Genomic DNA, 15168 nt, shown 5'->3' with positions numbered 1-15168 from the left:
CTATTAAAATGAACCCAGTGGTCCGAAACAGGCAGGAATCTTGCAATATACAAGTTGCTGCTATGCATTCTAGAGTTGGAGGGCTTGTCCGCAAGATCCAGCTGGTAAATGACTAATTCTAGCTGAGTTCTTGAGCAGATGCCAGTAGCACCTTTCAAGATGTTGTCATGTGCTTGTCATGTGCAACTGTTGCCACTGAAAATCTGCCTTCTATATTTCAGGGATTGTATGGAATTATTCCATTACTTATGTATCATCTTTTGGCCCTTCCTTCTAATCAAATGTTTTCAGAGAGTCTTCTTACATAGATGGAAACAATGACAAAATGGCCACTCATTTGCATTTTATTTAACTTTATTTTTAGATGGAACTGAACTGAAGCCAGTCGCTGTTTAGAAGAACTGCCTACTTCCATCCAGAACTCAGATCCATCATGGCAGCCGGTGTAGCAGCATGGCTGCCCTTTGCCAGAGCAGCTGCTATAGGATGGATGCCAGTCGCCAACTGTCCTATGCCACTGGCTCCCACAGATAAAAATAAGCGGCAGGATGAGCTGATCATTCTTAATGTGAGTGGCAGGCGCTTCCAGACATGGAGGACTACCTTGGAGAGGTATCCTGACACTCTGCTTGGCAGCACAGAAAAAGAATTCTTCTTCAATGAAGACACAAAGGAATATTTTTTTGACCGGGATCCTGATGTCTTTAGGTGTATCTTAAACTTTTACAGAACTGGCAGACTGCACTACCCAAGGTATGAATGCATCTCAGCCTATGATGAGGAGCTTGCCTTTTATGGAATCCTACCTGATATCATTGGGGACTGCTGCTATGAAGAATATAAAGACCGGAAACGGGAAAATGCTGAACGGTTGATGGACGACAGTGACTCTGAGAATAACCAGGAGTCTATGCCAGCCCTGAGCTTCCGGCAGACCATGTGGCGAGCATTTGAGAATCCCCATACCAGCACCTTAGCCTTAGTCTTTTACTACGTCACCGGCTTCTTTATTGCTGTCTCTGTGATCACCAATGTAGTAGAGACTGTACCATGTGGCACAATTCCTGGCAACAAGGAACTGCCCTGTGGGGAAAGATATGAAATGGCTTTTTTCTGTTTGGACACAGCTTGCGTTATGATTTTCACAGTCGAGTATTTGATGCGACTCTTTGCGGCCCCCAGTCGCTACAGGTTCATCAGAAGTGTGATGAGCATCATTGATGTGGTCGCCATTATGCCCTACTACATCGGCTTGGTGATGACAGACAACGAAGATGTCAGTGGAGCCTTTGTGACTCTGAGGGTTTTCAGGGTGTTCCGGATTTTCAAGTTCTCCCGTCATTCCCAAGGCTTGCGTATCCTGGGGTACACACTGAAGAGTTGTGCCTCTGAGCTTGGTTTTCTGCTCTTTTCTCTCACTATGGCAATCATCATCTTTGCTACTGTGATGTTTTATGCAGAGAAAGGATCTTCAGCCAGCAAGTTCACCAGCATTCCAGCATCATTTTGGTACACTATCGTCACCATGACCACCCTTGGGTAAGTGTTGCACTGCTAATCTTGATTAAGGCCACAGGTGCTGATTGATGGGTTTTCATAAGTTTCTGATATTGCATATATGATTCTGTTCTCCTCTCAGAACATAGCTTTAGAAACGAATGCAATGCATTTATTCTTTTATTGTCAACTTCTACATTAGCTTCAACAAAGTAAAGTCTCATATCTTTAAGCAAAGACTACCATGGCAATTCAGCGGCAGTGACAGGCAGTCTATAATGTGAAAATTCTGCTTTCGGCTGTGGTATAAAAAGCATGGACCTGTAAAAATTTCAATTTTGTGTTGATTTAAAGAATCCACTTTTAACATGTTATTCTCTAAATGTTTCTATATTGACTTTGACAGCCATGAAAACAATAGCAAATCCAAAAAAAGAGTAAGTTCTGAAGTGAACCTGACAGAAGTGAGGGGGGAAAACCAGGGGAGAAACAACCCCAGGTGTACAAATAACTAACATGTATTCAACTTTGTTTGAAACCAAATGTATACATATTTTATCCATATACTCTTTCCCAACTATATCTGGTTAAACAAACTCATCAACTCTTCAAACTAAAGGACACCCGGCCACCCTACTTAACATGTGAGCAGAGTGCAAGTATAAAACCATGAAGAAGTCTCTTTGAGAAGACAATAAGAAAATAAATGTGAATCACACACTTCAATGATAATGCTTATTATACTTTTATTATTGCTTACTGTGAATATTAAGCATTGTTTGTGTTTTAACAAACATCCCTAAGGAAAAACATAGTCTTTAACCACATGTAAATGTATCATGTTAGAAAATGTAATAAATATGGTTTGTTGCACCCTGGCATTTTCCCCCTGTCCCTAATTAGATCCAAATATGTACTGGGAGGAGCAGGGAAATTAAGAGCTCATATGATTTTCAAGAACAGAATTAACCTGCTAACAGGAAATCATTCAGTTTATGTTCACTGTTGATGAAACTAAATGAAACTTGATGTCTGCAGAACAACAGAGAATAACACATACTAAAGCCCATTGAAATCAATGGACTTCGTGAAAAAGTTGATATTGGACTCACATGTACAGACTCCAGATAGTATGAATGGGCCAAGACAGATCTAATCACAGACAGAGAAAATTTTGTGATTTTCATTTTGATAGGCAAAATGAGAATTTCATTTATCTTTAAACTTCACATTGATCCTGTTGCACTGTCAGCTTAAGAATGACTGTTATATTTTAGTCTGTCAAATATCAAATGTTCTTTGAAAAGGATATATGATTGAAGAATAAAAACAGTACACAGTGCCTCTATTTTCAGTGCACAGTAAAAAGAATAGCAATAGTAAGTACAAAACTACAACAAAATATTTTAAACTGGCAATTGCTGTACTCTGCATACAAATCTTAAGTGTGAAATCTGGAATAAATGCCTGGATAACAGGGTTGTCTTTGCTGGATGCAAAAAAGATAGCAGGATTGGTAGCAAAGGTAGGCTTCCGTGGGAAGGACAACAAGGAAAGCTGTCTCTGAGGAGAGCATCAGGTGAAGGCTTAAGGGTCTGGGCAAGTGCATACAGCTTTGGATAAGTGATGCTGCTTCTAAAAACAGAAAGCTCAGTTAAAAGAAAAGTATTTCCACTATCATGGGGGATGTTAATAAGATTAGTTGTTTTTCTCTGGATATTTAAAAGAGTCCAACCTTCTGTATGTTGGTATTTAAAATTTTGTTTACCAGACTTGAAAATGTGAAAGTTTTCAGTTGAGCGTGTTTCTGCTTTGGAGTTCATATGTCTTTTGATTTTTAAACTAATAACAGTCACTCTCATGGTGCTTGGTTTTGCAATACAGTTCTCTTGCTTTTCATAGCTTCCTTTTTTTGTATGAACTTTCAAGCTATCACACATTGAAACTACTGAAACATAATTCTACTGTTGAAAAGGTAATCAGTTCTGACTGCTGTTTTCTGGGGGAAATACAGATATGAAACATTAATGAACATTAGGAGATCTGCTCAAATGAATTGCCCTATTGTTTCTAGTGTCAGTGCTAGTGATTTTCTTTTTAATCAGATCTGGACCATTGTCATAACAACAAAACAAACAGAGTGCCTTCCGGAATGAATAATATCCTAGAATTTCGCTCAACCAGTTTTTGGTTTCCTCTGATCAGATCATGTCAAACATAGCGTGGCATTTTTAGCATGTTGCAGTCAACTGGTGAGTGGAGAGATCAGAAAAAACAAAAGGTTAATAATAAAAAAATCAATAAGCACGCATAAATTCAAGTGATGGTGAAAAGTAAAAGGTGTTTTCAAGGACAGGTGGCGATTGCGATGATGATGTCCAATGATGGCAAGAGCTGATAACGTTGTACAAATGTTCCATTTGCTCCTGGTAGCATTCTGTGGAAAGGGGCACATTGCGCAAACTTGTACAGGTACTGAAGGTGGGAAAAAGTACACATGTAACCTGTAGTAAAACACTCTGAGATCACCTTTAATGTTTTACCTCATATGAGTCATATTCATTTCAGCAGGTGTAAACATGCTGCTACACACTTTGCCATGTCAGGGCATGGCTGCTATTAAAAGCTAATAAATGGGGAATTAAGAGCACTGACAACATATTTGAAAGGAGAGGCGTTCTGCTGTTGTTTTGTTTCCCCTATTTTCAATGACAGGGTACTCTGAACTGAAATATACCTTCCTGTCAAAACATACATGGAAGGATTCCATGCTGTCATTTGTTCTCTTTTTGGCTGAATGAAATGCCCTGTGCATAATGAAAGTCCAGACTAACTGGTTTTGAGTATTCTGAAGTGTTCTCAGACTAGGATAATCATAGAAATTATAATGGGAATGCTTTAAACTGCTGATGATGCTAAAAACAAAACAAAAAACTACAGGCACTCAAATGGGGTATTTAACGTTTAAGGAAAGGAAGATCTATTTAAGCTTTCCACAAATGACTGTGCTCCCAAAGAGATTAATGTGTATATATCTGTTATTATTGTTGTCTGGGATGGTTTTAAATGAAGGAAGTTGCTATAGCAATCAGTACATGTAATGTAGATTTCTGACATCGTTTTAAGACCTCTTTGATACGGACTAATAAGGTCAAAACATCAGATAATGTCATGCGGAGGACAGAATCCAATGCTATGTATATCTCTTGCTTTAATCTGTCATGCCTACATGTCATCTGTCATTGGATATATTCAGCCAACTTGTTTAGATTTTTGAGACAGTGCTTCTGTGTATTGTTGCTTTAAACTTTGCAAAGGGCAACTCAAAACCAAGGTGTTTCTGTACATTTCAGGAACTTTTAAGAAATTCTTTCACTTTCCACTAGATTCAAAAAGTGAATGCAAGCATTGACTTCAAAGTAACGTTCATGCATTTGAATTTTCTGAAACTGATGCTGCTGGTGGTGTTAATTAAACTGAAAACACAGAGAAACCATCACCTGGCTACAACTGCTGTGCAAGACTTGCTGGAGCTTAGGTCAGCCTAGATGTCTAAGCAACAGACAGTACCACACAACTCACTCTAATACTGGTTGGTCTGGCTAGTTTTCCTATACTTTCTTCCCTCGTTTGCATCTGGGTGCCGGTGCATAGTTTAAATTTTCTTCCATGACATTCCTCACATAGCCCAGGACTATGGTAGGAGTAGACATGTGGCCCCCTGACGTTAGTGAACTGTAGTACCTATCACTCCTAGGCACTGTAGTCAGTGGTGAGGGATAAAAGGAACTGCAGTCCAAGAATATCTGGAGGGTGGTACATTCCCCATACCTTCTGCATGTGTTGATCCCCAATAGTATCAGAACACTAAAATACTGTATCTTGACAAATCAGCCGTGACTGGTTCTGAGTAACCGAGAGTTCATATTTGATAGCAAATTATATGGGTTCAGGATTGGGCTGCTGCCACCACCAGTTTCCCATTTCACAAGCAAATTTGGGTAAATCCGTGGTGGACATCTTCTGCTCTTCCAGATGTTTTGGCCTACAGCCCCCAGCAGCCCTTGCCAGCATAGTCAATAGGTGCAGGGAGTGGTAGGCCAATACTTCTGAAGGGCTACAATATAGCTACACTGGCATAAGTGGATTTTTTGAATTACCGTAGGTAGGAAAAGAAGAGAGATAAAAATTATTGGGCCTTAATTAAGTTTGCTTCAGATTGTCTCAATCCTACCAAAATAACATATGCATTACACAACATTTATTTAGAGCAAAAGATAAAAAAATAGAGTTGGCAGCTGTACTTGAGGCACACTTAATTCCATTTGTCCCACAAGTTTGAAAATCTTAGCCATATCTTCTAAATCTCTGTTAAGCTATAATCTGGGTCTGGGACACTGTTTCTCTAGTTTATTTTTAAACATAGGAAGTACCAAACTGGAATAGGAGAGTGTTTTTGTTTGAAGGAAGCTTAGGCTTAATGCTTCTGTTTCTGTTGTCCAAGTTTAAGCATGGGGTTAAGCATAATTTTGAAAGGACCTCCAAAAATGCATGAGTGATAGGTAAATTAGAAATAGAAAAATCAACTGATTAAACTGTTTAGATGATAAATAATCTATGCTGTAATCACTTGATTCTTTTAACCAATTGCACTTAAATAAATTTTCAGATTACCAAAATCTTAATACAGACTCCCCTTTGAAAAGGTGAGGGAAATAAAAAAAACCTGTATTTAACAAACAAATATGAAGCAATTATTATTATTATTATTATTATTATTATTATTATTACATTTCTAAGCCGCCCCGAGGCTTCAGCAAGGGGCGGCTTACAACACAATAAAATACATTGAAATACAATAGAACATAATAAATTACCATTAAATACAAAAATACAAAAAATACACTGAGTTACAAACATAATAATATAACATTAAAATTATCAGTATAAAATAAGTAAATAAATAATATAGGAGGAGAAAAGAGAAGGAAGAAGAAAGTTGCCCTGGCCAGATCATATATTTTAACAATTAAAATGATGTTTAAATAAAAAGGTCTTTACCTGGTGTCGAAAAACCAGTAACGACGGTGCCAGGCGGACCTCTTTGGGGAGTGAATTCCATAGGTTGGGCGCCACCGCAATAGCTACAATTCAGTTTTAAGGTACTTTCATGCATGGCACTGATGTTGTCTCTGACATTGCAACTACTCCGCATAGGATTGCTGCAGATGTACATACACTATAAAATCCATTCCAAGGATATTTGAGATTGTCAGGCAACTTTCATTCTGTCATTTGTCCACTGATAGAATCAGATTTTGCATTTGTGCAAAAATCTTAAAAAATCTCTAGATATCTGCAGAATCTGTGTGACTCGGGAAAAGCTGGGCTGCTCTGGAATCCACAGGTTGGATTCTTAGAAATTCACATTCATTTGAGTTCCTCAAGTTTCTTCAGCATCCCCAAGGATTGCACTCTAAGCCTTTCATATACTGGATGGATGCAGGCATGAAATAACGCTTATGTTGATTAGAGAACAGAAGAGATCTTTTTTTCAGCTGAACGTACTTTCTAGACTGTGCAGACTTGATTCTTGCTGCAAAGACATGGAAAATGGAAATGACTTCCTAGTGTCATACATGTAAAAGTCTCTTTATTTTTGCAATCACACAGATTGGGACCTTATCAGCTATATCTAGAAAGATATGCAGAAACTGAAATGATATTACAGAAGGAATACCTAAACTTTGAGTTGCTTTCTTGGTTAATTACTCTGTGGCGGGTATTTGTAAAGGTATGTTTTTGGTTTTGGGGTTGTTGTTTTTGGCCTATATCCAAGTTTCAGCTTTTCCCAGGGTGTAGGCTAAGTACTACCTCAGAGTTTTTCAAGAGGTCTCTTTCTATCTGAGAATACTTAAACAATGAGTTTGGGCACTATTTTGCAGAAGCCTCCTCTTAGTGTATGTTTACAATTCTCCACCTGTTGTACATTGCCAAATACACACATCCCCTTTCTCTAATGCACACAATAGGCCTGTACTGTATCAATTTTCTGGCATAGCAGTTTGCTATGAATAGTTCTCTGAGCTTTTATAAACAGTTCAAAATTATTGGCTCAGCTGCACTTTACAGCCCAATTAGCATTTCTGAAACCGTGTTGGACCAGCTGAATGTATGTGTGCTTTAAAATAAGAATTAGAAGGAAAATGTTGCTTTATTTTATGCATCAAGGAATTTAAACTGGGTAATTGAGTGACTGCCCTTGTTCTTGTTAGTAAATCAGATTGATTTATAAAAAATTGGGAATATGTAGGTTAACTTCTCTCATATTAGGTTCACTGAGGCCGAGAGAAAGGTTTGCGAAAATACATGCATGCCAAAATAATAATTGGCTATTTGGAGGTGCTTTAATCTTTTAATCCATTTTTTCAGACAAACACTAATAATTTACATTGTAAGGGAGGGACCAATACTGTGGCCATTAGACACTGTCCAGGGGCTATGGGATACTTTAGATACCTAGATCCAAGGGCAGAGATAGCACTCCCACCTTGGAGTTGGAAAGCCATGCTCTGATCCTCTTACCCTCCTCACAGCTGATGCAGAAATAATCACATCATCTTCCTCTCTGAGGTCTGAAACTCAGCCTTGGAGAGGTGACCAAGGGGACAATCTGGTGGGCCGGGGGTGGGATGGGGGAGAGGGGACAGCATAGTCCAGGGTATAGTGCATCTTGTGTCCTCTACAGTCTCCTTCTATTCCCCTTTGAAGCACCCTAGCCAAGCATGGTCATCTAGCACAAAAATGCAGAGCTGGAGGAGCAGGAAGGGAAAGATTAGCCCTGCCACTCTCTTCCCACATTAGATGTTCATCAGCCTCTGAGTTCAGAGGGCAATGATAATTTCAGTGGTTTGTTTAGGATTTGACTGATGAAAATGTCAGGCAGGGTTCTGATCCATGAGCTATTTCTATTCATTTCAACTCAGAAATAAATCTCATGGCATTCAGTGAGGCTTGCTGCAAGTCGAGTAGTCTCACACAAAATGTTTTAGGGATCAGATCTCTGCTTATGATGAAGCACTCCAATCTGGAGCGCTCTGTTCCTTCCTATTCCCTGCCAGCAAGAACCAGTGAGGCTGGAAGAAGGATAGAGGCAATTTGGCTCTTCTTGCTTTTCTTCATTCTCCCACCGCCAACTTTTAACAAGATCAGCTTCCATCCTGCTATGGCTGAATCAGGCTCACATTGGAGCACATTATGGGGCCATCCAAAAGTCAAGGTGACAAAACAGGCAAATGGTCAACTACAACAAAGGGTTTAGTCCAGTATGGGATCAGGCTAAGGCCAGATTAAAGAGGTAAGCCAAGATCAAAACACAGTTAAGCTGTCATGCAATGCACAGTCCAGAAGCAGAGTCTTAGAAGGCAAAGTCCCCTCTTCCTGTGAGGATGGACTAGCAGCAGTCACTCCTGAGGGCTCAGGCTCACCCAGACCTCCTAACATGGGGGGCTTCTTGGCATTCTCTGTTTCTGGCAGCTTTAGCTCCTTTCAGTGGAAGACACCACCAGCCTAGCATGACAGCCTTAGATCCTGTCTATCTCATGCACTGGTGGTTGGCAGAGATGGGTGCTTGGGAGGATATAAGATTCTGCATACGTTGGCTTCTCTCCTCCCTCCTCTCCACAATACACCTTTCTGAACTTTATCAAACCAGCCAGATTTGCTCTTGGAAGCTCAATAAGCAGCCATTTCCACTGCCTCTGTGAAGGAGAACAGGACATGTGCCAATGTCAGATTTTACTTTGCAAGGTCATAGCAGTGTCTACAACCTCAGGAGAGGGGATTCAAAGCATCCTTCTCCCAGGGTTGGTTTGCCTCAGTAATTATGAGGTTCAGTGGCTGAAATTTTGCAAACTGCTGTTTGTATCATTGAGCTAAAATTTAATGAGGTTAGCCAGATGAAGAAGACAGAGATGCAGACCTAACAGTTTTAATGCTGGGATATGTTTTATGATTAGAATGAAGTAAAGGGCTTTTTATAGAAGGCTAAAGAGCCTAAACAAGAGAAAGATAAGTGATAGTAAAAATTTCTCTGTGCAGCTTTCTCTCACAAACATTATTTAAAAGGTACCAAAACCACAATTAATTTGCAGCTCTGTTTTGAGTTACAACAAACTTCCTTCAGAATTCATTATTAACTAATCCTAAATATGCCATTTTGTATTTACAAAGAGCTTTACAAGCCTTATCTTCACAGGCCACCATGTGAAGAGGGTCACCTTTATTCCCCTTTTAGAAATTAACAACTGAGCTGAGAAGTAATGATGTGATTAACTGAGCCCTGACTGCAGAGGAATGTGAATGCAGGTCCCAGAATAAGTCAAACAAACTCTCCATTAAACCTTATAGGTGCCAGAAAGTTTCACCACATCATGCTTTCAGCAGAGCACAATTAGCAATGGAATATTTCTGCTTGCAGTGGAACTAGGATTGCCAATAGTTGACAGATAACTTTCTGGCTCCTGGGCCACACTACCGAAACCATGAAGGAGGAAGGCCTGGATAGGCAAATGTCTTTGTTAAGGCAATCCACCACAGCTTACATAGCTCCATTTTATTCTCACAACAAAAACCCTGTAAGATCAGTTGAGGTTTCAGTTGAGACTCTGTGACTGGCCAAAGCCATCCAGTGAGTTTCATGGCAGAGTGGGAACTAGAACGCAGAATTCCTGGGGCCTCTGTCCAGCACTCTAACCACAATGCCACACTGACTCGAAGTGGTTAAGGAATTAAGATTTGTAACCCATGCACACTTTCCCTGCATTTGGCTCTCCAGTGCGGTCAATGCACTTTGCTGGAGCAGTGGCTATAAGCTGACTCTACTTGAGAAGCCAACATGAAGGCAGCTTTATACAAGAGAAGCATGGTGGCTGTGTGTGGGCATCACCATTCAGTAATCAAAGTGAGAAGTCAAAGTCTCACACCTTCTCTGATAATAACATAAGGTAATCCATGCTGGATCAGACCAAAGGTCCATCTAATCCAGCACCCATGGTGCAAACCAGCTTCCCACAGGATCCATCAAGCCAGACAGGTGCAAGGCTCCTCCTGTCCATGCTCCTCAGCAATTGATGAAAGTAGGCATGCCACCACTGGTAAAGGAGGAGCACATAGCCCGCAAGGCTAGTAGCCACCTTCCTCATCAACCTGACCGATCCCTTTTTAAGGCCATCCAGATTGGTGGCATCACTACTTCGCATGGCAGCAAATTCTTTAGTTTAACTACACACTGTGTGAAATAGTACTTCCTTTTATCTGCTCTAGACCTCCCAACCAATCAACTTCATGGGATGACCTCAAGTTTGAGTATTATGGGAAAGAGTGCAATGTCTCCCTCTCTTCTTTCTTTACACCATGCATTATTCTAAAGACTTCTATCAGGTTCCTCTTACTTACCTTTTTTCTAAGCTGAACTGTCCCAGTTCTTGTAGCTGCTCTTCATAGGGAAGAAATTCTATCCTCCTGATCATTTTTGTTGCCCTCCTCTGTACTTTTTCTAACTGAATAATGCCCTTTTTTCAGGTAAGGTAACCAGAACTGAACATGATATTCCAAGTGTGGTCATACCAAGGATTTGTATAAGGAAAGTAAGCTTTTGGCATTTTTATTTTCTGTTCCATTCCTAATTATGCACAGCATGGAGTTGCCTTTTTAACAGCAGCTGTGCACCAGGTCAACATTTCATTGAGTTGTTCATTATTGCCCCAAAATCGCTTTCTTGCTCTGCCACTGCTAGTTTGGATCCCATCAGCATTTACCCGAGGTGGGATTTTTTTTTTTTTTTGGTCCCAGCATGCATTGCTTTACACTTACTTACACTGAAATTAATTTGCCATTTTGATGTCCATTCTCACAACTTGGAGAGATCCCTTTGGAGTTCTTCACAATCCCTTTTGGTTTTAACCACTCTAAAGAGTTTAATGCCATCAATACACTTGTCTTTTTCACTGCTTTCTCTCCCTCTGTCCTTGCTGCTCCTGTCTTGTCCCTGGAATTCCTGAGGACTGGCAAAAGCTTTGCTATCCCCTATTGCCCAGCCAGAAATGCACAATAAACACATTTCTGTTTTATTGCTTGTTCTTATTGGTTTACTGTGTTTATTTCCTCCTGTTCCATGTATCTGTTGTATTTATATTTGAATCCTATTTGTTTTTGGTTCTCTATTGTTATGTTTTTGTATTTTATTCATATTTTATATTGCACCATGGGCCGCCCAGAGAGCCTTTGACTATGGGGCAGCATACAAATGAGATAAATAAATAAATTTCTACTGGCCAGCTGGAAAAATTTCTCGGGGACATGCCTACCCACTACTACAGGAAACTCTTCCCGTCGGGAATGCCAGCTCAGCCCCTGACCTGGGTGCCTATGCTGATGCTCACTGTGTGCCGGGGTGCAGGAGGAGGTAGCCCCAGGCTGCATGTGCGAGTCCTGCACACAGCAGGGAGAAGCATGGTCACAAGGGAGGCGAAGAGGCGGATGCGCTTGGATGATGGCAGAAGCCGGAGTGTTCCTATGGTGATTCTCTAGAGCAGCAGTGCTGCCCTGGTGAGTAGGCAGCTGCTTCACTGAGCAGCTTAAAAAAGCAAAACCAAAAGAAGCCAGCAGGCTGAGGCCACATCCATGGGAGCAGGTGGGCCAATGCAGGAGAGGCAGGTAGGGCATTCCAGAGCAGGGCACCTGGGGATTGATGTCCAGCCACAGGAGCAGATGGGATATGAGCCACCACTTGGAGGAAAGTGGAGAACCATGGGAACCATGCATACATAGAAGCCTCATGAATGTATAAACCCAGGATACAAGTAAGATGCCTTGCTGGATCATTGCCATGTGGCACTTGTTAGCATTATGTGTTAACAAGTGAATGAAACAGCTAGCTAAACCTGGCCTACTTAGATAGAAGCAAGAGCTAGGCCTGATGGCTAATATGATACGTTGCCTTTATCTCTTCTAGACCTCCCAAAATCTTATGCATGCACAAGGCATGTATACTGCACTTTGAATAAATTATAGACAGGTGTGAAGACCACCTTCCTACCCGGTTAAGCAGGTTACAATCATATGCACATTTATCTGGGAATGTCTTAATGAACTCAGTGTAGTTTGCTTATTTATAAATCTTTATTTATTCTTTTTAGTGGCCATGCATAGGATTGCACTGTTGGCAACAGAGTGGGCTCAGATGCCTTCAACCAGATAGACAAGTAGTTTTCTGGCCAGTTGTTAAGGCACAGCATATCATAACAGTCATGAGGGACTCCAACCTCTCTTCCCTAAACTACAGCCTGTTTTAGGAGCAGGTGCTTTTGGGCTATTCATTGGGATACTTAAGCTGAGCTTCCACCAATCCTTAATCTGCATATTATTTACAAATAATATGGAGACGAAGTTTGGATTAGTGCCATAAGCCCACTGTGTCTGCCTTCCAAAGGTAACCAAATTGGATTTATGCTGTAGATCTGGGTAACTTTTCACTGCTTGTAGAATTCAGCTTTATGTTTCAGTGTATTAGCCTGCATAAATCTTTGGAGAACAAATGTAGTGGTATCCACAGCAAGTGGATTAAATTATACCGATCCTGCATCTTTCCTAGCTCTGTTGTGCTCATCAGTTTCTGATTTAACAGAGGCTGTTTTTAATTTAGCATCATTTAAATTTTACTCAGGAGGTTTTGTAATGAAAGTGTTATTCTTGGGCGCATCTTTAATCAATCTGAATTACTGAAATGGCTCTTCAGAATTAATTCCAAATCAGCTGCCTGCTTCTAGCAGAGACATTCTCATCTGGAGGCTGGCAACCTCCTCCATCCTTCTATGAAACATAATTAGATATTGTGTGTGTGTGCATGTGTGTGTGTAAAATGAGTGTCTCTTCACAAACAATCCAATGCGAAGAGTGGCTTGGTCTTTTCCTTTTTTTTTAAACAAGGATTGCTCGGGACCACCCAGAAAATCAAGAGCTAGTTGGCCTTTCCTCTCCATTTAGGAGTAGCATGGAGGCGCAGGGGTTCTCCTCAGTTGCTAACAGTAGTCAGAAGAGGAAATTTTGGCAGATGTGACTTAGCAGGGATGTGAAAAAACAACATTGATAAAATCACTTCTGTAGAACAATTGACATTACATGATCCCTCTCCTCTTTTAGCTGGCCATTTTACCCTAATTTCAAAATGTAGAGATATAAATCAGAGCTTATACCAGGTCTCAAACTGTTTATCCATGTAGCTCAGTGCTTTGTATCCCTGTTGCAGCTGGGCCTGTGTGCAAAATTCTGTTCTTTTGAACTACGGTTTTTCCTTTTTAAAACTTAAAATCCCCCCCCCCCCCCCCGTCTGAGGCAGGCCTGAGCAAACAACTTGCTGTTTACCAGAGAGAACCAAACTCAGCCTCCAAAAATGGACCTTAGTGATTTGCCAGTTACACTGTCAATCAGTTTTTATTTTCTAGGAAATCTTTCTAACCTGAACCTACTGGATTGCTTCTGGAAAATGAACATTAGAAATGCACTCTTTAAAACTGGTCTAAAACAATTCAAATGCCCAATTCCAGCTAGGGAAAAGTCCTAAGTGGAGATCTGAAAGTCATCCAAGCACAGTCTCTGCAGGATCACAACTAATCAGGAACTGATTTTGAAAGTAGAAAGTGACAACCTGACTATATTTGTTAACTAAAAAGAGACATTCCTGATAAGAAAATTGTATTATTAAAGGATGTGCATCAAAATTCAGCCAAATAGCTATAGTAGGCACACAATAACAAGTAACAGGCTGGAAGGTTAACACTCACATTATGTTAAGAGAGCAGATGCTATGTCCCAGTTTTGATTCATCTCAGACCCAGAATACCTTTAGGTCTTTAATCAAGTTAATTAGATCTATTCTAGAGATCCCTATAGACACAAATACAGTACATCTGAAGGACCAGCTATGGTTTGATAAGGAGTGTCAACTCAAAAGCAAATCCATTTCTCAACTAGCAAGCAGGTTGAAAACAAATGTTAGCTCCTAAATATTCCCCCCCCCAAAAAAATTAAAAAGTAATTCAAAGTATTCAGAGAAAGAAAGGCGCATTTTAGACCTAGACTTAGGAGGATCTGGATCAGGCAACAGTGCTCAAATAGCAGGCAAAGTTTTGGCAGATATTCAATTTTGATCTAAGACCCAATGGAATCAATTTAGTTCCAGATGTTCTACAACATATGTAGGCAAGTTATTTTCACTGTTGAGTTTTTTGTTTTTTTGTGAGAGGGGGGACCTACATTCCCATCACAGATGGTTCACAACTACGCCTCAAGTTAGATAATTTAGATACACAGAGAAAGAGAGCAATCCAGAAAGACACAATCTTTATCCAAGCTGAAATTCTCAGCATGCAAATGGCAACAATCAGCAATCAAGGTAATGGGAAGGACAATGTTTGAGGACTATTCACTGAAGTCAATACTGTTGCAGCAAAACCAGCTGTTATCATCTTCCCAGCAGCTTCTTCCTCCCCGCCCCCTCCCTGTCCTCCCCTGCTCAGTTAACTGGGTGGCTATATCAATCAGTGCAAGGCAGAGTTTTTGTACTGTGAAACTAACTTATTTAAAGGCAGGATTTGAGGATGACCTCCTAGT

General features: G+C 40.4%; 1 protein-coding gene across 2 annotated transcripts in view; it reads left to right on the top strand.

Annotated features, from left to right (window-relative positions):
* Positions 1-433: 433 nt before the first annotated feature.
* KCND3 (potassium voltage-gated channel subfamily D member 3) overlaps positions 434-15168 on the top strand; it is a 299025-nt gene continuing 284290 nt past the window's right edge. For both annotated transcript variants that reach the window (XM_044451627.1, XM_044451622.1), the window contains exon 1: positions 434-1539. In XM_044451627.1, the coding sequence (XP_044307562.1) occupies positions 434-1539 (1106 nt within the window). The remainder of the gene's footprint in view (positions 1540-15168) is intronic.

This window comes from Varanus komodoensis, unplaced genomic scaffold, assembly GCF_004798865.1.
Source record: "Varanus komodoensis strain SLA01 unplaced genomic scaffold, ASM479886v1 scaffold1, whole genome shotgun sequence".
In the NCBI taxonomy this organism is placed as follows: domain Eukaryota; kingdom Metazoa; phylum Chordata; class Lepidosauria; order Squamata; family Varanidae; genus Varanus; species Varanus komodoensis.
The sequence above is the reverse complement of the archived record's forward strand: the minus strand, read 5'-3'. Positions and strand labels throughout refer to the sequence as shown.